Source organism: Dama dama, chromosome 5 (genome assembly GCF_033118175.1).
Source record: "Dama dama isolate Ldn47 chromosome 5, ASM3311817v1, whole genome shotgun sequence".
Taxonomy (NCBI): Eukaryota; Metazoa; Chordata; class Mammalia; order Artiodactyla; family Cervidae; genus Dama; species Dama dama.
The window spans coordinates 97,462,662-97,484,189 of record NC_083685.1 but is presented as its reverse complement, the minus strand read 5'-3'; the positions used below and the strand labels follow the sequence as shown (position 1 = coordinate 97,484,189).

The 21,528-nt window shown below is 61.2% G+C and overlaps 1 protein-coding gene across 9 annotated transcripts; it reads right to left on the bottom strand.

Moving 5' to 3' along the window:
• Positions 1-488: 488 nt before the first annotated feature.
• On the bottom strand, positions 489-21,502 carry KDM6B (lysine demethylase 6B). Of its 9 annotated transcripts, none has more exons than XM_061143377.1 (24): positions 21,371-21,502; positions 14,508-14,624; positions 9,495-9,618; positions 9,097-9,239; positions 8,863-9,004; positions 8,529-8,627; positions 8,217-8,436; positions 8,016-8,108; positions 7,771-7,932; positions 7,482-7,688; positions 7,047-7,388; positions 4,783-6,965; positions 4,543-4,669; positions 4,309-4,414; positions 3,262-3,467; positions 3,073-3,137; positions 2,920-2,991; positions 2,675-2,823; positions 2,436-2,550; positions 2,157-2,344; positions 1,858-1,999; positions 1,465-1,591; positions 1,208-1,378; positions 489-1,096 (listed from the first exon to the last, which is right to left on the bottom strand). In XM_061143377.1, exons 5-24 carry the CDS (start codon positions 8,997-8,999, stop codon positions 1,073-1,075), a joined length of 4,935 nt encoding a protein of 1,644 aa, XP_060999360.1. In that variant the 5' UTR covers positions 9,000-9,004; positions 9,097-9,239; positions 9,495-9,618; positions 14,508-14,624; positions 21,371-21,502; the 3' UTR covers positions 489-1,072. The 9 variants fall into 9 exon arrangements, with proteins under 9 accessions (XP_060999360.1, XP_060999367.1, XP_060999362.1 ...); XM_061143384.1 differs by having other exon boundaries at positions 9,495-9,614; XM_061143379.1 differs by lacking the exon at positions 21,371-21,502 and adding an exon at positions 17,161-17,264.
• Between the last annotated feature and the right edge of the window lie 26 nt (positions 21,503-21,528).

Sequence of the window (21,528 nt, the reverse complement as noted above, 5' to 3'; positions counted from 1 at the left end):
TTTCACGCTTAAAAAGAAAAGAGGGGAGGGTGGGGTGGTGAGGGGAAGGTCCGTGATTTTAAAATTGGCCGGGGCTGGGAAGGACGGGGTTCCTTTTCCTCATAGTTCTTTCTTTAAAACTTTAAAATTTTTTTCATTTTTTTTCTTTTTCTTTTTTTTACAAAATACCATTTCAGTTCCCACTTCTTCCCCTACAGTACAGGAGTCGCTCACCCTCAGGCGTGGTTGGGGTCGGGTCGGGAGTGGGGGACTGGTCCGAGAAAGTGCAGGACGTAGGGGGAGGGGAGCGGGTTTGAGCACCATGAGAACCCGGCTGGAGCCGCGGGCGGGCGGGTGGACGGGCGGAGACGGTCGGGCCGGGCCCGGACACACACTAGGGCGCAAGGGGAGCCCGGCAGCGGGCGGTCCCTGGAGGGGCGGGCGGGATGGCTTGGGGTGCGGGAGGTCGGGTTTTCCCAAAAATGAATAAATAGAGGTGAGTGGGACTGTTATAAATTAAAAACCAAAAAACAAAAACAAACAAAAAAAAAAACCCCAGAAAATACAAATCATAACCAAGTGAATAAACAAGAGACATGTACAGGGGTCACAGCTAGCATTGGAAGTAAAAAAGGAGGTTCAGGGGGAGGGGTAAAGCCCATAGAAAGAATCTCATTAAAAACCTCGGCTGCCGTAACGTCTATGTACATACGCGAGCCGCGTGCGTCTGCGCCGGGCGGGCGGGCGGGCGGCTGGCAGGCGTGAGGGAACCCGTATGTGACCCCCGCCGCCGCCGGAGCCTGGTCCTTGTGTCTGTTGCTAGAAAGGCCAAAGTCGGTGAGGGGAGGCGCTGGTGGGCGAGGGGCTGCCAGCCCCCTCCCCCGTCTCCCATTTTTTTTTCCTTTTTTTCCTCATATTTGTTTAAAAAAAAATTATTTTTTCTTAATAAATTAAGTGAGGGGAGCTGCCAATGGGGTGGAAGGGCTGGGCCCGACCCCCTTCCCGGCCAGAGGCGGGACCTAGGTCCAGCCCAGGCGTGTGCTGGTGGCCCCGCGGCGCCCGCAGGGCGGGCGGGCGGGCGGGGCGTCCGGCCTCATCGCGACGTGCTGGCGGGGGCCTGCGGGAGAGAGCGGGCGGGGCTCAGGGGCGCGGTCACCCACCCCCGGGCCCGCCCCGGCGCCCCCAGCGGTCCCCGCCTGCCCGTCCGCCCGCCGCGCGGGGCCCTCACCAGCGTGAAGGCGTCATAGGCCTGCGCCAGCTCTTCGGTGCGGTACTGCTCCAGCACCACCACGCCCTGCAGGCCCGCGCTGCGGCGCCGCGCGCACGCCTCGCAGTGCACCAGGTACGTGTTGCGGCTGCCGTTCTCGCTCGTCACGAACAGGATGTTGAACACCTCCACCTGCGGCGGGGAGGGGGCGGCGGTCACATAGAGGGAGGCCCAAGGACAGCGCCGGCCCGCAGGGAAGCGGGGACGGGGGCACTCACGTCGCACTCGTTGCAGTAGTAGGCGGGCTCGTCCTTGACCCGGCCCTGGTAGGCAATTTTCTTCCCGGCCCGCACCAGGCTCTCCCGCTGCACCTGGCAGTGCTTCATGGACTGCAGGAGGCAGAACCTGCGGGCGGGGCGAGGGGATGATGGAGCGGGCCGGGCCTCCCCGGTCACCGCCCGACACATCCCTGTCACAGGAGAAATTTCATGTACTCAGACTGCGAGAGAACAAAGCTTCTGGGGCAGGGGCCTTGTCAAACGACCCAGCACAGCAGCCCCGCAGGACCGACCCAGCGGAGAAGTGGCTGGAGGAAGGGGTGGAACCAAGAATTGTTCTGCGGGTCAGGTCGGATGGGGATGGGCTCCCTCCCAAACAGGGCCCTCCCTCACTTGATCATCTTGAACAAGTCGGGGTCGCTGATTTTGACCGTGCGAGCCACGTTCCAGGACACGTGAATCATGGGCACAATGGATTTGACATTCTTCACCTCATTCCACTCATATCGTTCCAGGGCCAGCTGGTACTGATAGGCTGCAGGCCAAAGAGGATCACAAGTGACCAACAGCTCCAGCCATTTGGGCCGCAGCCCTGGAGCCCTCCAAGCCCACCCCTCTACAGGGCTCACTCCCCAGGGACCCAGCCCCTCGACGCTGAGTGGCTCACCCCACCACCTGCACCACTCTCTCACCAGTGAGGGGCCCCACGTTCCAGGCGATGTTGTTGCACCAGCCGGTGGCCTGCACCCAGTGCACGGTGCCCGCGTTAATCCACACTAGGTCTCCGGGGCGCTGCACGAAGCGGTACACAGGGATGTTGGAAGCATAGAGATCATCCAGGATTGGCCACCAGGAACCCGTCAGGTAGTCCACGCCGTGCCTGGAGGAGAACCACAGGGTCAGATGGAAATCTGGGGATCCAAGGACGGGACGTGGGGGCTTATCTAGTTGGGGAGGAAGGTGGCCCGCACCGGTCGCAGAAGGCGCTGATGGTCTCCCAGTAGTGCTCGTGCACCGCGAACCACTCGCAGTCTCCTGGGCCAATGTTGATATTGACCGAGCAGAAGTTGTTGTTCTCTTGATGGCCTGCAGGGGGCGACAGAGAACTGCACGGTCAGTGGGAGCTGAGCCTGCGTAGCGCGATGAGCCCGCCCTTGGGCGCTCATTGGTTTACAGAGGAGCGCCAGCGGCAGCACTGCTAGGAGCGCACCTGGCGTTCGGCTGCCGGGCACCTTCATGTACAGCTGCACCGTGTTCATGCCCAGGATGGTGTGGCCCACGTGGCTCAGCATGTTGCCCGTGGAGGTGACCCGCATGAAGGCGGGCAGCTTCAGCAGCTCCTGCAGCTGGGGCTTCCACCTGCGGAGGCGAGGGGGCAGCCAGGTGAGCGACTACCTGGACTTTGCCCACCGGTTGGCATTCCCGCCCCAGCTGGCTGGCCTCAGCCCCACTGACCGCTTAGCATCGGACAGGTCGATGTTGGTGCCAAACTTGATGATGTGATGGTTCTTCGGGTCTGGTGCACTGCTGCAGGAGTGAAGTGCACAGGTTGGTGGGGAAGTGCAGGGAAGGGAAGGAGTCATGAACGGCAGGGGCAAAGCGTCCTACCTAGGAGGGGTTCCTGTGGTGCTGTCCGGCTCCTCTGACTCCTCGTCCTCACTCTCCTTCTCCTCCTGCTTGGCCACAGGGGTAGGCAGGCCTGGGTCAGCCACCTTCCTGGGGTCTGCCCACCACAACCAGGGCTCCAATTCCCCTGATCCCACACCCCCTGCCTCTGCCTGCATGGGCAGCTCTCACCTGCAGGGATTCCTGGAAGGATGAAGCCTGGTACTGCGCGTACTTGGCGATGGTGGTGTGGGAACGGGAGCTCTCACAGGGCCAGATCTGTCGTGTACCTGTCAGGTCCCAGTTCTCATCCGAGGGCTGCTGCACCTGGGTGCGCACCTCCACCGTGTGCTCCCCACTCGCCTCCACCAGTGTCTTGGTGGAGAAGAGGCCCAAGTCTGCAAGGGAGGGCAGAGCTGGGAGTGAGGCCCCAACTCACCCTGTCCCTTCTTGCTCCTCACACCTCTGACGGGGTGGACACAGGCTTCTCAGAGCTCGATCCAGAAAGCACAGATGAGAACCCTAGCTCCTCATGAAGCTGGGAGGGTTGGCCCTCCCTGACCTGGCCTTTACCTGGATCAGAGCCAACCCCCTTTCTCCCCCTGCTGCTCGGTCCCAGCCCCTCCCCCAGAGTCCTCATGTATGCATGAGACCGCACATGCAGAACACTTGACACAGTATATGCTCAATGAAGAACAATTTCTTTAAATTATCACAGGATCCAATGAAAGTTTTCTTTCTGTCAAGTGAAAGCTTAGAATTTGCTTCAAGTAAAAGTGAAGGAAGGGGAGGATATGTGGGTAATGGAGAGCTACAAGTATAGAAAAAACAAGACTGATTTTACAATTCTGTATGGTTTCCCTTTACTTTTGTATCTGTTTGAAATTGTGTACAATAAAAAGTTGAAAAAGACGAAAGCCCTAAACCACGAGGCGTCTCAGGTTTTGCACAATCTGTATTCTTCAGATCCTTCATCACCAAGAAAACCAGAAATGACTCTTAACCAGATCCTGAGATCCATCCCCCTTTCCACTTGCCTACTGCTGGGTTCAAACAGATGGAAGGGAAGCCTGAAGTCAGCTGACCCCCCACTCAGAGCACTCGTCAAATACGGCTTACATGTGACTGAGGATAGCTCACTATAGCTGTGGTCTGGTTTTCCAGAGGAGGGACCCTCAGAGGTCCCCAAAGTCCCAGATCCTTGCAGCCCTCCCCACACCTTTCTACCCACACACTCACTGAGCCGAAGGGAGCCTGCCAGGCCCCGGATCACGGTGATGGGATTTCGAGGGTCTGTACAGAACTGCAACAGCACCGGAGAGAAGGCATCCCGTTTGCTTTCCAGCTGAGGGACAACCAAGGAGACAGGGCTGGGGTCAGAGCCCTGTCCTAGGCTCAGGGCACCCCAACAGCCCCAACCCTGTCCTAAAATTCACAGGCAGGAGCGGTTCTGAGCATACAGGGCACACGTACATAGATGCTGGGTGTGGGTGGGTTGAGTTTTTCCCGGGGCAGCTTTTCCTCAGTGTTGATCTTCGGTTTCACAGACTGGGCAGGGGACAGGTAGGACTCTCGAAACTTCCCTTTCACCTTGGCGTTCCTGTGGAAGGACAGCGAAATGATTAAAACACAAATATCAGTAGGCTGGGTAAGGGGCCCTCCTGCCAGGCCAGGCCAGGCCAACACCCTCCTAGGTGACAGCCCCCAACTCACTTGCTGGCACGCACAACGTCAGCGGCGCAGTGGCTGATGGTGAGGTCTGCCATCCGCAGCCTCCGCTCTTCCACCTCGGAGGCGATGAAGGTCTCCTTGTCACCGCTCTCTACCTTGATAAGCCGGATCTTCAGCTCCTTGGGGGGCCCTTCACTGAGCGAGCGCAGCTTCAGCATGTCAGCCCGGCTGACCCCTGGTGGCCCTGGAGCTTCCTCTCGAGCCTTCTTCCCAGGGGCAGGGGCTGCCGGGGGTGTGGGCTGGGCAGAGGGGGCAGGGGCCGGTGGAGGGCCCGGAGCTGTGGGTGGTTTGGCCTTGGAGGCCCCACCAAGATCCGGCCGGGCTTTCTCCCGACCCTGGATCTCCTCGCTCTGCAGGTCCAGGTTCCCCAGCACCCTGCGGCTCTTTTCTTTGGGGGCCTTGGCCTTGGCCTTGGCCCTGCCCTCACGGGGCCGCCGCCCCACACTGTCCTTGCAGGCCCGCCTGTGCCGCCGGTGCTCTTTCTGGTGCTCCTTCTGCCGCCGCTTGCTGCTCCCGGGTCCTGCAGCGGCTGCCACCCCAACACTCTCCTCCTTGGCCGGAGCTGGAGGCAGCAATCGCTCAGCTCCACTGTCCGCTGCATCTGCTGTGTCCACCAGGTCTGCAGGGTCTGTGGCGCTCCGGCCTACCCGCTCCACAAGCGTCTCACAAGCCCGACTGATCTCTTCTAGCACCTCAGACTCAGAGCGAGCAGGGGGCAGAGGCAGGGGTGGGGGCGGCGGGGCGGGGGCCATGGGGCCTGGGGCTGGCTCTTCGCTGGCCCTGCGCTCCCGGGCCCACGGCCCGCCTGAGGTAGAGAACTGAGATGACGAGGAAGCGGGGGGCTGCGGGGAGCCCTGGGCGCTCGGGGCCGCTGAGGTGGGCGGCGGGGCGGTAGCACCTGATGAGGGACCAGGGGAATACTGAGTGGCGGGCAAGGGCCCAGGCCGGGTGGGAACAGCGGCTCCAGTCCCTCGGTAACAGTACTTTTGTCCCTCCAGCACGGAGGCCAAGGACTTGAGCAGGCTGGCCGGGTTGGCTGGTGGGGGGAGCGGGGGTGGCGGCGGCTGTGGCTGGGGTGGTGGGGGGAACTTGGCTAGAGGCGGCGGTGGTGGCAGGGCTGGTGGCTTCTTCTCCTCTTCCTGGGTGGCCGTGGTGGTGGTGGTGGTGGCGGCGGCGGTGGCAGCAGTGGTGGCTGGGGCTGTGTCGGTGGGGAACGGAGGCTGCAGAGATGCAAAGGGCTCCTTCAGAGGAGGCGGGGGGACGGGGACCGCGCCTGCCTCCTGTTGTTGCTGCTCCTCCTCCTTGCGAATAGATTCATCCAGCATCTTCATGATATTAGCCAGCCCATCAGGTAGGATCTTGAATTCAGCTGGCTCCTCAAACTGGTCCTCCAGAGGGGTAGAGGGGAAATCAAAAAGTCGAGGGCCTCGGGCAGGCAGCTCCCCCACCCTGGGCGGCACAGGCTGGGGGGTTTTATTCAGGGGGCCTGGGGATGGCCCCGGCCCCACCTCGGGGGTCTTTGGGAAGGAGACCCTGGGCCGAGGGCTCTCCGGGCGCCTGAAGCTTCCTGAGGTATTTTGGTGGCAAGAGGAGGGAGGGGCTGAAGGCAGGGCAAGAGTCATGGGTGCAAGGGGTGGGTCCTGGGGGCTCAGTGTGGGGCTGGGGGGCCGGGGAAGGGGGTCCATACTTCTGGCCAGATAAGGAGGTGGAGGGAAGGACACAGGCCCAGTAGGGCTGCTGCTGTGGCTGCCATTGTTGCTGCTGCTGCTGCTGGTGGTTGGGGGAGTGGGAGGGGTGTGCGAATCCTGAGTGCCCACAGAAAAGCGGGGGGCCGGAGGCCCCAAGAAGCCCTCGCGGTGGGGAAGTGGGGGAGGGGGAGGGCGGGGGCGTCCCTCAGCCCCGAAGAAGAGCTCCTCTAAGATCTCTCCATCTTCACGAGCTGCCCGGCAGGCTGGGCCCTTCAGCCAGGCAGGGGGGGGTGGGGGGCGTAAGAGGCGGGGACAAGAGGGTGGAGGAGGCGAGGCGGGGCCGGGTGGCAGGGACAGGTGGGGAGTGGCAGCAGGAGCCGCCAGGAAGGGTTTCCGACTATTGTGTGCCGAGGGCCCCAGGCGGCCTTGGTGAGAGGAGACCTCCAGCGCGGGCGTTTGGTAATGGTCAGCGCCGGTCTGCAAGAGGAGCAGGGTCGAGGTCAGAGGGCTGCTCCAGGCACAACACCCCACCCCCCGCCACCTGTGGCTGTCACTCACAATGCCTGGGCTCGGCTCCACGCCACGGGGACCAGTGTTGTTGCTGCTGCTGCTGCTGCTGGTGGTGCCGGGGAGGCCGGGGGGCCGGGAAGGGGCGTAAGGCACGCAGGCGGTGGTTGCTGCTGGTGAAACGCTGGAGTCCATCCGCGACCTCTGAACTCTGCTCTCTCTAAGGTCACTTCCGGGGGGACGGGTGGCAGGCGGGCAGCCATGGCTCTCTGCTCCTGGGGGGCGGGGGCCTGGGCCTGGGGGAGCAGCCGGGACCAGCCGGTGGCCAGGGGGGTGAGCAGGATAAGCTGGAGCCGGGTATGGATATGGGTGAGGCAGCGAGTGCCGCTGCTCCTGTCAGTGAGAAATGAGAATACCGCATAAGAAGTGGAGAACACGGGGACCAACCTGTAGCTGAGAGGCAAGCGGCCACAGAGGGGAGCTCACCTGGCGCTCTGGGGGTGCTAAACTCTTGCGCTCGGGGCCCCAGGCATCTCCATGAAGGGTACTCCACAGCCCTGGCTTGGTCAGCTGAAATGGAGGGCTGGTAGCTAGGCCAGGCAGAGGTGGGGGAGGGGGAGGGGGTGGTGGTGGTGGTGGTGGTGGTGGTGGCAACGGTGGTGGAGGCAGCGGCAGCCCTGGGGGAAGGCCCGTCTGGAAGAAAAGAGAATGTGAGAGTCCCACTCCTCACCCCAGCCCTGCCCGCTCACTGCTGACCACCCAGGTGCCAGCATACCTGCTCAGAGCTGCAGCCTCTCCTGCGCTTGCCGCCAGGGCTGAGCCCCTCCTCCCCTGAGGGGCCTGAGAGTGCTGCGGGAGGCACAGGCTGCACCACTGGGGGTTCAGCGGCTCGTTTCACTGGGGGACCCCCCCGCTTGGCCCCGTAGTTCCGTTTGTGCTAAGGACAAAAAGGAGAGAGAGAATGGCGCAGGCGCAGACCAGGCCGGCCCTCATCCCTAGCACACCCAGCCCCAGCCTCACCTCAAGGTGCAGCAAGTTCCACACTTGCTCCAATGGGGGCAGGACCTTGGGTCGGTGCTGGCAGGACCCAGCGTGAAAGTTCCAGAGCTGGGCCTGAGAAGGTGGGGGGAGAGTGCAGAGGACAGGGCAGAAGCAGATGTAAAATGAGGGCCCTGAGTCAGAACTCACGACCCCAGCTCCCTGTGTCCCGCCTCATCCCACCTGCTGGAGTCGGCCAACCCGGGGGCCCAGCTCAGCCAAGCTTCCTCCGTATCGAAGGGCGCTGTGGTAGCAGCGGACGGCCTCCTCACTGTCATGCTCGGACTCGTAGAGCTGCCCCAGCTGCTCCCACAGCCCTGGCTGGGCTGGCTCCCGGAGCAGCGCCTGCACACAACCGTGCAGGGACTCCAGCTTCCCATGGAGGGGTCTTGGGGTGGGTGTCCTACAGAGCAGAAGGGGAGGGGAGGTGGTGAGGCTTGAGGAACAAGGCCCAGCCTTACCTCCCACCCCCAGCACCTTTCAATCCTCACTCACCCTGGAGCATAATACGGTTTGTTCGGGTGCCCAGAGCTACTGCCGTGTGAAGGGGGTAGGGGAGCAGACAGTGGAGGCTGCCCGAGGCTGGCAGAGCACCTGGAGAGAGAAGGGCTCTGTTAATCTACAGCAAGGTGGAACAATCCTGTCTCTCTCTACCGAGGAAAGAAGAAAACTTGTGAGGGAAAAAAGAGAAAGCAGCTGAGGGCTACACTGAGGTCCACCAGACGGACAGCAGAAAAGAGGGATGGCACCAGATGGATGACAGAGGCTGAGGAGCAGAGATGGGAAAAGAAAAGGAGTGCCTGGAGGCAGAGACTAAACAAGTTCTCACCTGCCTCCAGGCAGCCATGCGCTCCGAGGAGGGGGATGGGGCGGGCAGGAGCTCCAGGCCCCAGCACAGCTCAAGCCCCCAAGGGCAAAGGCTTCCCGTGCAGCGCGGGCCCCTGGAGGGTCCACTGCCCGATGCATCCAGCCTAAATCAAGGAGAAGAGATGATGATCCTACGGGGTACAAAGACTGAGTTGTCAGGGTACACACAGCCGAGCCGGGCCCAGTCTTCCCTTACCAGGTCAGCAGTGGCCCCAGGAGCCCTGGAGATAGGGCACGGCCCCCTGCCCCAGCTCCCTGGGGCGATGGTCCCGCTCCAGCCGCTCTGACAGGAGTGCCCACTGCTCCCAGAGAGTCGCCCAGGGCTTTTCACAGCCAATTCTACGGAGAGGAGAGGAAAAGGAGTGAGGTGAGCTGGCCAGCACACAGTCGGGGCCGCCGGCTGTGGCCCTTATAGGTCTCTGATCTCCGCAGAGATGACTATCCCCGAGGAGCGGTCCACCTGGCCTATGGAACCCTCAGAGGCCCAGAAGAGTGGAGCACGCGGGAGGGCAAGCCGGGATGAAGGGGTGGCTGCGCAGCCAGGTTTCCAGGCGGGAGCCCCGGGGGCCGAGCTGCAGCGCGGCGGCCGCTTACCCGGCCTCCGTGGGAGCGTCCTCTCCCGGCGTCGGCGAGCTCCGGAGACCTGACCAATCACAGGATTTCCTCTCTCCCCAGAAAGCCAATCATCACCCGTGTCTCCGCCTCAGTAACAGCCTGGCTGGGACCAATAGGAGCAAGGTTAGCCCGGCCGCTGCCGGGGGAGGAGGGGCGGCGGAGCCGGTCAGACGGGCTCTGCCCGGGGTGACCCCGACGTGACCCCGCGGCTCCCACCTAGGGTCTCCATCTCCAAGCTGACACTCAACCAGGCAAGGCAAGCGGAGCCTGCGACCCATGCGGGTGAAGGCGGCGGGTCGCACACTCGGGCCACCCTGGAGCATGGAGCTACCCGCAAGTCCCACGCGCCCACAGAGCCGCCGGTAGTCCGAGCTGGACCGCCCGAAACGCCCCCTGCCCTGCCGCCCGAGACGAAAAGCTGGCACACGGATGCACAAGGTCGACATAGGCGTCACTCCCCCTCCTCACTTCATCTCGCCCAGCCTCTGACCTCCCCACCCTCTAGGAACTGCTTAGGGCTGGCGACTCAGGGCAACTTCTATGGCACACAAACCTGCCCGCGCCGCGATCTGCGCGCTCCACCCCCCACCCCTGACCCCCATCCCAAAACATGGTCAAGTCCCCAGCTTCATACCCAGTTCCTCCAGCTCCACTTCCCCCGGCTCTGTAGGTCTTCAATACCAACCGACCCCCAAAACCAAAACCCCCCTCTAATCCCCCAACTTCTGAGAAGTCGCGCACTGCGGTCCCGAGTGGCCCCTCTCGCGTGGCTCCCGTATCCTCTATGCCCTTACCCGCCAGGGCCACGCGGTTCCCCACGGCCCACGTGGCCCCCGCCCCCCAAGGGAGGGGGGATTTCGGGGGTTGCCCGTGACGTGGCTACTTGCGCAGCGGAAGCGGCGTGTGTAAGAGTACGGGGGGGGGGGGGGGGGTGTCCTTCGGGAGGGAGGAGGGCGGGGCCCGCCAGGCGGTGACATCACCCTTGTCCCACTCTCACCGCCCACTCCCTTAAAGAACCCAGAACCCGTTTCACTTCCTCCTTCACCCCGCCCCCCAACCCTTTCCCGTCGGTGCGGGCTAGACCCACGAAGGGAGCAGTGCTCCCATTCCTGGGCACCTTCCCTTTAGCCCCAGTTCTTCCTTCTCGCCTCTCCGAGCCCAGGATCACGGTCCCCTCGCCGCCTCCTCGCCTACCCGGCGTCCCGGCAGGTAGGAAGCCGGCTCCGCTCCAGGATCGGTCCATTGAGAGTCTAGAGTACAAAGAGCTGCGAGAGGCGAGTGTAGAGTACAAAGCGGCGGGGGCGGGGCCAGCGCTCCAGCTGGAGCTAGCGCCGGGCAGGAAGCCGGGGGAGAACGCGCGACTAGGGGCTGGGGGCGGCTGGAAAGTTCGCCTTCGCCGAGAGAAGTCTGCCCTGTGGGGAAATTTCCACCCAGCCCACAAGGGCAGACAGGTTTCTGGTGAAAACAGTCCACCCTCCGCAGGGCAAGGTCATCTATTTGCACGCAAGCGCTTGGACCCCACAGGTCCCCGGCGAGCCCTGGCAGGCGCTGGGGCTCTGCGGACCCTTTCCGCGATTCACGCGGAGTTTCGGTCAGAGCTCTCTCCTCACCAAACAGCCTGTATGTCAGTTACCAAGCCCCGGATCAAATACAGCGCTTAACTGCGGTCAAGCATAGCCCTGGCCAGTTGCCCTGACCCAAGTCCTCGGACTCATGGACTAGACAAGGGAAAACGGGGAACCGAGGGTCCCGACATCAGAGGAACAGACCCCCGACTGGGAAGTGGTGCCGAGGGCGCTGCCAGTTACCAGGAAATGCAACTTCCCCTTCTGCGATGATGACACTTCCCCTCTACCACTTCCCCTTTCCCACGGGGAACTGACTCAGCTTTCCCTAAAACAGCCAGTCCCGTCCTCCAGCTCCTTTCCACCTCTGTCCACAAACCCCTACGCCGGTATTCGGAATACAGCAGCCCTCTCTCGAGAACAAAAACTTCCTGTACACTAAACACTCACTCACTCTCGCCGACCACCTCGGGTCCTTGTCCCCACCCGGGACCCAGGCGCCTGACTTCCCACCCGCCTCCTGTACAAAGCCCTCCCTCGCGGTCTGATTCAGGCTTGGTGTGGGGGAGCGTGAGTCACCCAGAAAACCTTCCCCTTATTCCCACTGACTCAGCCCCCGCCTCCCTGAACACACACAGACACACACACACAGTCAGAGGCAGACACAACTCAGCCCACACACCGCTCCCCACCGGTCCCGCGGAATTTCCCCTCTCGTCTTCCCCCACGACGGCCCCTCCCCGCGCCGGGCAGCCCCGACGCCGCGCTCACACCTGTTCCCCAGCGGCCGGCAGCCGGCCCGCGGTCCACTCTCACCTCCACTCTCGCTTTGGGGCAGGAATAGCCCGCCCCGACTCCCGCTGTCCGTACTAACCCAGGGGACGGGACAATCACTAGCAGGCACAGACACCCACAGGCTCTTCAAACACAGATGAGAGGCAGACGCACGCGGCCAAAGCCAGGCTGGGAAGACGGTACACTTCTGGGCAGGCATTCCAGCCTCTCCCGTCGGACCCAGAGTCCTGGGAGTCAGCCGCTCCGAAAGGGTTAACTCTTCTCCTGCCGAGGCCACGCCCTCTCCATCCGGGCACTCCCGGCTAAGCCCAGCTCCGCCCCCTCCATCCGGGCTCCGGACTCGGGGACTTTAACCGGCCCCCCCCTCCCCCTAGAGCCCCGAGAGAGACCCACTCTATCAATCACACCCACTTAACTCTCTGGGCGCGAGGCTGGAGGAGCCGCACACCGCTCCAGCCGTGCGGGATGAGGGGCCAGACGTGAGCACGCAGATTCACGTGCCGGCCAAAGACAAGACCCCGCAGATAGGGTATTACCGAGCAGGCCGTCAGCAGGCACGCGGCACGCGCGAGGAGGTGGAGCCGGCCCGGGAACCCTGCCGCGTTCCGCTCGCTGTCAGGCCCCGTTCTGCCTGGCGGCAGCGAGGGGTTACAGCTCGCTTCTTACCTGGGGGAGGGGGAGGCGAGGGGAGGGCCGCCGGCTGGGGCTCCGCTGTGACTCAGCCACCCCGGGCAGGCCGCCCGCTCGGGATTCCCTTCCCCAGCCTTCCCCCGCTGCTGGCCCCTCCCCGCCCCTCACCGAGAAGTGACAGTGCCGGCCCCGGCCCGCTGTGTGTCACTGCGAGCCTTGTGTCTGCCTCTGACTGGACCGCTGTGTTCACCAGTCTGTCCGACAAGGTCGGCAGTGTGTGGGCCCCGGTGTCTGTCTTCGTGCGCACCTGCATATCTGCTCATCTTGTCTCCTTCAGTCCTTGTCTGAAGTTCAGTTCCTGTCATTACGCCTGTCTACACGGTCTGTGTGTCTGCCTGGCTCCTGTCTCGGTCTTTTGTCTGGAACTGCCTCTGCATCACTTGCGTGATCACGTGTGTCTCTCTGCACATGCCCTTCTGTGTTTGCCTTCATGTTCCTGAACAGAGTCAGGGAGACACTGGAGCAGGCTGACCCTGCTGACTCCTCGCCCCACTCCCCCGCATCGTGATGTCTTGCTGGATCAGTGAGCCTTCTGTTTTGAGTCAAGTATTTAGAGGTTTGCCTGCCTTCATTTGTGGAGCTTCCTAGGTGGCTCAGTGGTAAAGAATCCGCCCGCCAGTGCAGAAGATGTGGGTTTGATCCCTGGGTGAGGAAGATCCCTTGGAGGATGGCAACCCACTCCATAGGCTACAGTCCATGGGGTTGCAAAGAGTCAGACACGACTGCGGGCACAGGCACTGCCCTCATTTAAGTTACGTCCTATTCTTCAACAACCTATTCTTCAACAACCGTGCTTATCCTCCCAGCTCCCTGTGGCTCCCATTGTGATGGTTAATTGCTAGCATTTAGTGAATACTTAGTACACACCAGATACAGTGTTAAGCACTTTATAGACATTTTTAAAAACTCCTCTCTAGAACCTCATGTCGTACTACCCCATTTTACAGATGAGGAAACAGGCTCATCGAGGTTATATAACTTGGTCAAGTCCTTGAGTAAGAGCTAGGCTTCTTTCCAGAGCCACTTTCTTACCACTGTTCTATAATGCACCTGTACTATTCCCTGTTGGTTTTATCCTCACAGGACGTTTCCGGGGTCAGCCTGTCCCTCAGCTTTCCCCAGTGTTACCATCCCAAATGTCTCATGTCCTCTAGAGAAGATGTAGGTAGGAGGCTGTGCAGCATTTCTCAGAAGCCATCAGTTTCTTGGTCATGAAGCTCACTCAGTTAACCCATTCAACGCAATTCCTCTGAGGCACCCCAATGTGCCAACCATCTTGCCAAACAATGAGAGATACACAGAAGGAAACTCTCTTAAGTCCCACTCAAAACAGTATTACTGAGTAGTGGAGATGAACAACACGCACTTAAGAGAACTGAAGTCTCGAGCTTAGGTATAATTTCTTCTGTAGAGTGGGGGAGGGGGCGGAGCAGGGCCTTAGGCAGAGAACTGGCAGGAGGAGACAGGTAAGCAGAAGAGGCAGGTTTTCGTGACAATGGCCTCCAGTATCTAATTCAGTTTCCAATCACCCTCCAGAAGCCAAGCTGTTCAACAACTCTTACCGGGGCAAAGCCCTTCTCATTCCAAAGAGAAGAAGAAAAAAAAAATCCCTCCAGCTATCTTATCTCTACTTTCTGGCTTGCAAACCCTAGGTTAATTCAATAAGTAACCGAGTTGAGGCACTTGGGGAGGGGGTAGATTTTTTGGTGGTAGTTAAGAGGCTGGTGAAGTACAGGGATGAACCATTCACAGGCAACAGAGGGGAGCACCATAAATGAGGAAGACTGAACCACTCAATCACCACATGGTGGGGGGATGCTCAGAGTTGGACTGGACCATTCTGAGGAGTGGGCATGATCTAGATCATACCAATCTTTCTTGCATGGGGTGCAGAGTTGGGACTGTTGAGGGGAGGTACTGCATTGCTCAGGGCAGGACTTACCAGGTGGAGTTTGGTGTGCCCTGTCTCATTGGAACCAGTGTCCCAGCAGTAGGGTGCAGCAGACCACAGTGGGTGAGGTGGGTGGTACTACGGGGCTGGCATGGTGCCTGGGGGAACCTAAAAGAAAAAAGTCAGTTAGAGGTGGGACCTCCCAGGATGGAGAATTTTCCTGTGCCCCCTATCCCCTTATTGAGGAGAAACCTGGCTCTGGTGGTCAGATGGGATGAGAGAATCGAATCTGTTTCCATGGCAACCAGAAAAAGCCAATCCAAGAGCCTTCCCCTTTAGGAAACAGCCTGGACCAGGGAGTGAAGGCACATGCTACAGCGCCGGTGTTAAGTTCACAGTGGATACCCAGCCCATGATCCCTCTTCTGAGTGGACCTTCCTACTGAGAGTTCCTGGCCCCAAAGTAGTCCCAACCACCTCTGACATCTCACCCAAGTCAGCTTCAGCCCTGGCCTCAGGCTTGCAGAAACTCTTCCTTCAGCGCTGCCTCCTCCCTAACCTTATCAGGACACCAGTCAACCCCACCCTCTGGACTCTGCCCCCTTGCCTTCCCCCAGGCAGGTGCAGGCAGGTCGTGGTGAGCAGTACAGGTGGCCAGACTAGATGAACGGGCCCAGCAGGGAGAAGCCTTCCTCCTCAAGGACTGTGACTCTAGGCCTGGGTCTGGAAGTGGCCTCTGCTGCAAGCCTCCCTTCCATCCACCCATCAAGACCATATCCTGTTTCCCCATCACCTCCTTCCTCTCTGTGGCCCAAGAAGGCGATAGGGGCCCACTCCCTCCCCTCCTAACTCTCAAATACAAGAAGGTAGGTGTCTAGGTCCAGGGCCAAGAATCAGGTATCCATCCAGGGGTCACACCTGTCTGCCCTCACCTCAAACTCATTCCTCAGGGACCTGTTTTCTGCCCTCTTAGCCACAGTTCTCTGCCCTTAAGGACCCAGACACTTGGGCTCAGCATTTAGCCTCTCCACTCTCTGGCTTTCCAGCCCCCATTCTTCCCCCTGCCCCAGAGACTCAGGCCACCAGCCCCCAGCCCCCAGCCTCCATGATGCAATGTGCTGCAAGCTGCTTCAGCTGCTGATGACACTGCCCCCAGGGAGGTGCTATTTCTGACCCATGCAAGGCCCCTCACCTGGCCAGGGTAGTGGTCAGCTGCAGGCTAGGGAGGCCAGGCAGGCAAGGTCCTTCTGCTGGGGAAGGGAGCTTGAGGCTGGAACCCTCCAGGACAAGGACTCTCAGAATGTGAGACCAGAGAGTAAGTGTGTGTATGTATGTGTGTGCAGTCTGTAGCATTTGTATATATGGTTATGTTGGGGGAGAAGGGAATGCTGGGGAGAGTCCAGCCTAGAAAATGGGGAGCGGCAGGGCTTAGGACAGACCAAGAGGAGAAATGAGGGGCATCCAAGGGGGTCAGCAGGGTGTGTATGGGGTGTCTTGGACACCAGAGTGGGGGAGGGGCCAACAGCCATTTAAAGGGCCAGCCCCAGAGCTTTAATCCCTCACCAGTCCAGGCCCCAAGCCGGAGGCTGTAATTCATCTGTCCAACAGCTGGGGTGGGTGTGTGTGTGGTGGGGGGGGGGCGGGGGCATGTGGACGGGAAGGGGGAGCTGGGGGAGGGGCTGGGGCTTTCTTGTGCACAGAGCCAAACAACAAAAGGGGGAGCTGAAGGGCCAGCTCCAGTGTGCCCGGCCGGCTGCTCACCTGCAGACCTGCCAGTGGCCCCCACCTGGTGGCTGACGGACTCGGTAGTTTAGACTCCAGGATTCTGGCCAAGGAGTCCCTGAGCCCAAAGGTGGGGCCCTGGAGAAGGCCCAGGCTGAGTGCCCTCCAGGCAAGCTGTCACCCTCCGTGCAGGTCCCAGCTGAAGCACTGTCCCAGACCTGGCAGGCCCTGAGACAGATTCCGCCTCAAATGCCCTGCTCGCCAGCCAAGCCTCCCCAGACAAGGCCTGCCGGCTCCCCCTCCAGCTGGCCAAGGGTGGCAGCGGCCACACCAAGGCTGTCCCTTTAAATCATTACCACCCCTGATTGTGTGGACGAACAGAGGGCCCTGCCCCCCAGGCAGGCGGCTGGCCACCTCCCCCCTACAAGTCCCCAGAAATGTGAGGGCCATTTAAAGGGACAACAGACAGGCAGCCGGGTCTCTAACCGCCCCCGCCCCCACCCCAACACAGTCACAGCCCCTTTCGCCCGCAGACATACAGCCCCTTGCCCCTCCAGAAGGCCCCCCAGATTCCGGTTCTCTCCCCACCCCCTAGAGACTGCTAGAAGGAGAAAGGGGGCCAGAGTTGGGGGGCGGGGAACTAGGGGAGCGAGAAAAGGACAGGGACTCCCTCCTTCCTCAGAGCCCCAGGGGATAGATAGGTCGGAAGGAAAGCAAAGCCTAGAGAAGCGGCCAGACAGAGCCCCGAAAGGTGCCGCGGGCAGACCTGGGGTGCACAAGCTGTCGGCCGAGGGGAAGGGAGTCAGGCTGCACGAGACAGCGGCGCGGCCAGTGGGCGACTACCCCAAGTGGGGAGATGGAACACCGAGGGCCACGGGGAAAGAGGCAAGCCCGGGGGAAACGGGGAGACGGAACCGGGGAAAGGGGTCACAGGGAGGGTGTGGAGGAAAACCCGAGGGGAGGGCGAGCCAGGCCGGGGTTACCTGCTGGGTGTCTGTCCCCCGGCGGTGCCCCCGGAGTCCGGGTAGGGAGGGGGGAGCAGCAGGGGGGGGAGTGGGGGCTGGGGGGGCGGGGGAGACGGTCCCTCCTCTGCCTCCTGGGCCTGCCCCGGCGCTTGCAGCCTCGGCCTCCCTCCCTCCTCCTCCCCGTCCCTGAGTCCCGGAGTCAAACAAAGAACTGTAGCAGGCTCTCCCCAACCCCCTCCCTCCTCCTCCTCCTCCTCCTCCTCCTCCACCTCCTCCTCCCCTCCCTCCCTCCCCACCAGCATGCTCCCTCCTCCTCCCTTCCGGTCTCTTCCTTTAACTACTCGCCCCCCCAGCCCCCTGCACTAGTCTCTCTGCCCACCCACCCGAACCTTTTACACACCCCTCAGCCAGCCCTGTCCCCGCAAAGGAAACTGTAGAGTCAGTCCCTTGGCAAAATTGAAAGGCTCCAGAGAACATGGGAGGGGACTGGGGTCTTGCTCAAAAATCAAGAACCACAATACAATTATTTTATTTTCACAGCCAGAGGAATAGTCTTAGCTGTTTCTTCTCCAAGAAGGGGGGAAAAAAATAATCCCAAAGAAAGCAATACAAATCTGAGGAAAGCCCTCATCAAATAAAGTGCACAATGCAGGGGAAGCTAATCCCCAGCCCCATTCCCCCCCACCGACCACATTAGCACACACTCTCCACTCCTCCCTGACCCACTCCTAAGGTCTTGGCCAGTTTGAAGCAGGCCTACCAACCAGAATAATAAAAATAACTGACAGCATTTAAAAATAATAAGCATTTCATGACAAGCATTCAGTGTTCATTCTGTGCCAGGCACTGTGCTAAGTGCTTTGCATAAATTATCTCATTTTTTTCCCTATCAACTGCCTAGAAGGTAAGTATTGATATTTAAAATTTCCAGACTAAGAACAGGAGGCTCAGAGAGGTTGTGACCTTTCCAAGTTCCTGTAGCCACTAAGTGGCAGAGCTGAGAATGGAATCCAGGTCTGATCTGACAACCCAAGCCCTAAAGGTACATGAAAAGAGAAACCAATTTTTTCCAATACCATAAGCAACCCCAGGACTTAACTCAATAGAGAAGGGCCGCCGTAGCTATCAATTGAGTCCCCTTCCTTCAAGAGAGAGATCCACACACCTACAGAGAATAAAGACCCTGACTTTTCAGTCTCATATAGTTTCTTGACCCGTCTCCTCAGTGGTGGGGGTGGGGTGCCACTGATTAAGGTCAGGGTTGAGCTGGCGTCCAGATGTATACCACACAGCTCTTCTCCAGGGGACTGGCAACCACTCCCACTTCAACTCAATACAGGGGTGGGGACCATGAGCCTCTTGGCAATGCAGCAGGTGGGAAAGGAAAAAGACTGCTGGGAGGCTCTTTCCAGGGGGTACAGGGGGCTTGGAGAGAAAGCTCTTCTGTGCCAATCTAGAGAAAAGTAAGCCAAGGTCCGCTTAGCCCAGCAAACGGGCAAAGTCCACCACACCACACCCGTGCCCCTCCCCCTCAAAAACTCCAGGCCAGGGTTTCCCACCTGCAGGACGCTAAGGCCAAGGGAAGGGAGGAGGGAGAAAGATGGCACGGGGCTGCAGCTGGACTCGGGGCGGAGGTTGTGGTGGGGGGAGGGGGCTGGAATGGAAAGGGGTGGAGGCCTCATCGCCTGGCAACTATCCCAGGGCACGTGCACGGGTGACATCATCCCAGGCCACCTTTAACACAGACCTTTGACCCCGAGGGGCGGAGAGGAGCCGCGGGCTAAGCTTCCTGGGAAATAGCCTCAGGAATTCTGGGAACCCAAAAACGAGAGGAAGGAAGGAACCCAGGCGTCCCGCCCTTATCTTTTGCCCCCTACGCGGCTCCAATCCCAGGGACTTGGGCCTCTCGGCTCCTCCTCTCCGCCTCCAGCCCTGACCTCCCAACCCACATTTCTGACGGAGTCCCGACACGCCTCTGAGATACTGTGCCTTCTCTCTCCTAGGCGAGATCTCGCGTGGGGGGCGGGAAGTGGGGGGCGGGGGCATCAGGTCCCGCGGGGCTCCGTCTCCCATCAGCGGGATCCCCTGTGCCCAGCCGGCGGCCAGCCGGAATCTGTCTGGGTCCCAACTCCCCTGCCCCTCCCCGCGCTGTTCCAGGGCGGAGTCTGTGGAGTTGAAATCAGGACACGGCGAGAGGAAGAGTTATATAACTGGGAGAAGCCGAGAAGGACGAGTGAGGACCGGGAGAGACAGCCCGAAAGGAGCCGAGGGAGGTGCAAAGAGCACCGGGGCGAGTGGGGAAGAAACGTTAGGGATGGGAAAGATTTCGGTACACATCAAAGGGGAGGAATTCACGCGAAGACGGGTTGTGATGGTCCGGGAAGAGTCACCTGGGACGTCCGGGGCTTCCCCGCAGTGCCCTTCCCTGCTGCCAACAGCAGCCGGGCCCGAGCGCGTGAAGCCTCGGGAAGGGGAGCTGATACTCGTTCGGTTCCTCTTGGGGAGGCAACTTTAGCCAGAGCCCGGGACGGCAGCGGCGGAGCATCTGGGGCCGGAAACCACAGCTCCGCCCAGCCCACCTGGGAGAGTGGGGCGCCAGCTGGGGTGGGGAACAGGTAGCTGGCTCCTCCCACGCCAGGCTGGGCATTAACTGCGTGAGACCCCTAGGAAGAAGGCTAGCGGACCCAGACGTCTGGGTCCCTAGAGGCTGAGAAGCGCAGCCCCGTACTCGTTTGCTAACCGAGTCTCTAGAAAGGAGAAAGGGGGGCGCGCGGCGACTCGCCGCGCAAGCGCAGGGTGGGGTACTCGGGCGCGTGCGGCGGAGGGAGGGGGGTGGGCGCGAGCGTGTGGGAGTGCACGTGCGGGTCCCGGGCAGCTCCCCGCTCCCCGCCTCCACCCCTCACCTCCCCTCTCCCTCTTCCTTTCGCTCTACGATGCCTCCTCCACATTGGCTGCCAAGGCCCTGATGTCAGGGGCAGCCGCTGGAGCGGATTGGGCGGACGCGCGAGTTCGGGAATCCGGCCCCTGAGTCTAGCTCTCCAGTTACTCTGGCAACAGGGCAAGCAACCCCCAAGAGGGAAGGGGAGCGGAGCTCATCGCCGCTCCTGGGTCCCGCCTCCCTCCGGACTCACGCCGAGTCCGTTTCTGTGGCAGCGCAGCTCGCGGTTCCCCGGCTTCCTTCTAGGGCTCTCTGTCTCGAGAACCTGGCGACCTGCCCTCGACCTTCGCCGCGGTCTCCCAGCCCCCCACCCTGCCAACTCCCATCCTAAGTCAGCCACAAGCCGCAGCCGACAGGAAGCGAATTTCCGTTGCTTAGTAACCTGCCCGCGTGCCCCCTCCCCACTATTTACCCCAGATCGGGGAGGCGGAGACTGAGCCCCGAGCCCCTCTCCCGCCGCCTGCCCTTCGCCCTCCCGCCCACAGTTTCCTGTGAGGGGGCCGAGATGACAGGAAGTCAAACAGGCACCTCAGCCCACCTTTCCCTCTGGCCCGGGCAGGGGGCTTCGGCTGTTTTCAAGGCCACATCCCCCACCCCAGAACCCTGAGTCGCGCTGTGCGCGTCTCGCTCTCGCCATCTCGCGGCTACGTAGCGAAGGTTCAGTGGAGAAGGACCCGACCTGGGTGAGAGCTCGGAACGGGAGGTGGCAGAGCGGGGGTAGGACCGGGGATGGGGAGACTAGCGCGGTGAGGCCGAGTGCAGCGGGGTGAGGTGCCACGGAAGGGATGGGGCGAAGGCTACCGCTGGGAGGCCGTCGGGGATGCAGGTGTGAGAGTCACAGCTGAGGCTACACACCTCATCCGTGGGAAGAACCAAAGGGAGGCTTAACGCGGCCCCGGGACCTGAGACACATCCCTTTCTGACCACACCCGCCCTCAAGAGTCCAACTGCAAACCCTGACCTTTAGTCCTGCCCTTCAAAGAGGGACCACAACGCCGCGCCCCCGCCCTAGTGTCGGGAAGGGGAATCCCAGCCCAAGAGGGACAGGGAGTCCTTTCAGGCCCCCCTCAACATCCGGAACCCAAGACATCTGCCGCCCAGTTCTTCGCTCACGCCGCCCTACCCTTTTCTAGAGGATCCAGACGTCCTGCACCCAGTCATCTTCCCAGGGCCTCTCCAGAGACCTGAACGTCCATCCTCATCTCTACCCCTCCTGCGCCTCAGGCGTCCCGCCCCCCCTGCGCCGAGACGGTTTCCCTCTTTCCAGACGCCCTCGCGGCTCCCCGTTACCTGGCTCTGGGGTGTCCCAGGTGTTCAGGTTCCCCAAGGTCGCCCAGGGGGTCGAGCGGCCCCCCCTTCTCCCAGGCCGGGGCTGGGGGGGCCGCTCCGCCCCGTGGCGCAGTTGGATTTTCCAACACAAACACCGCCCCCCCACCCCCCGCGCTCCA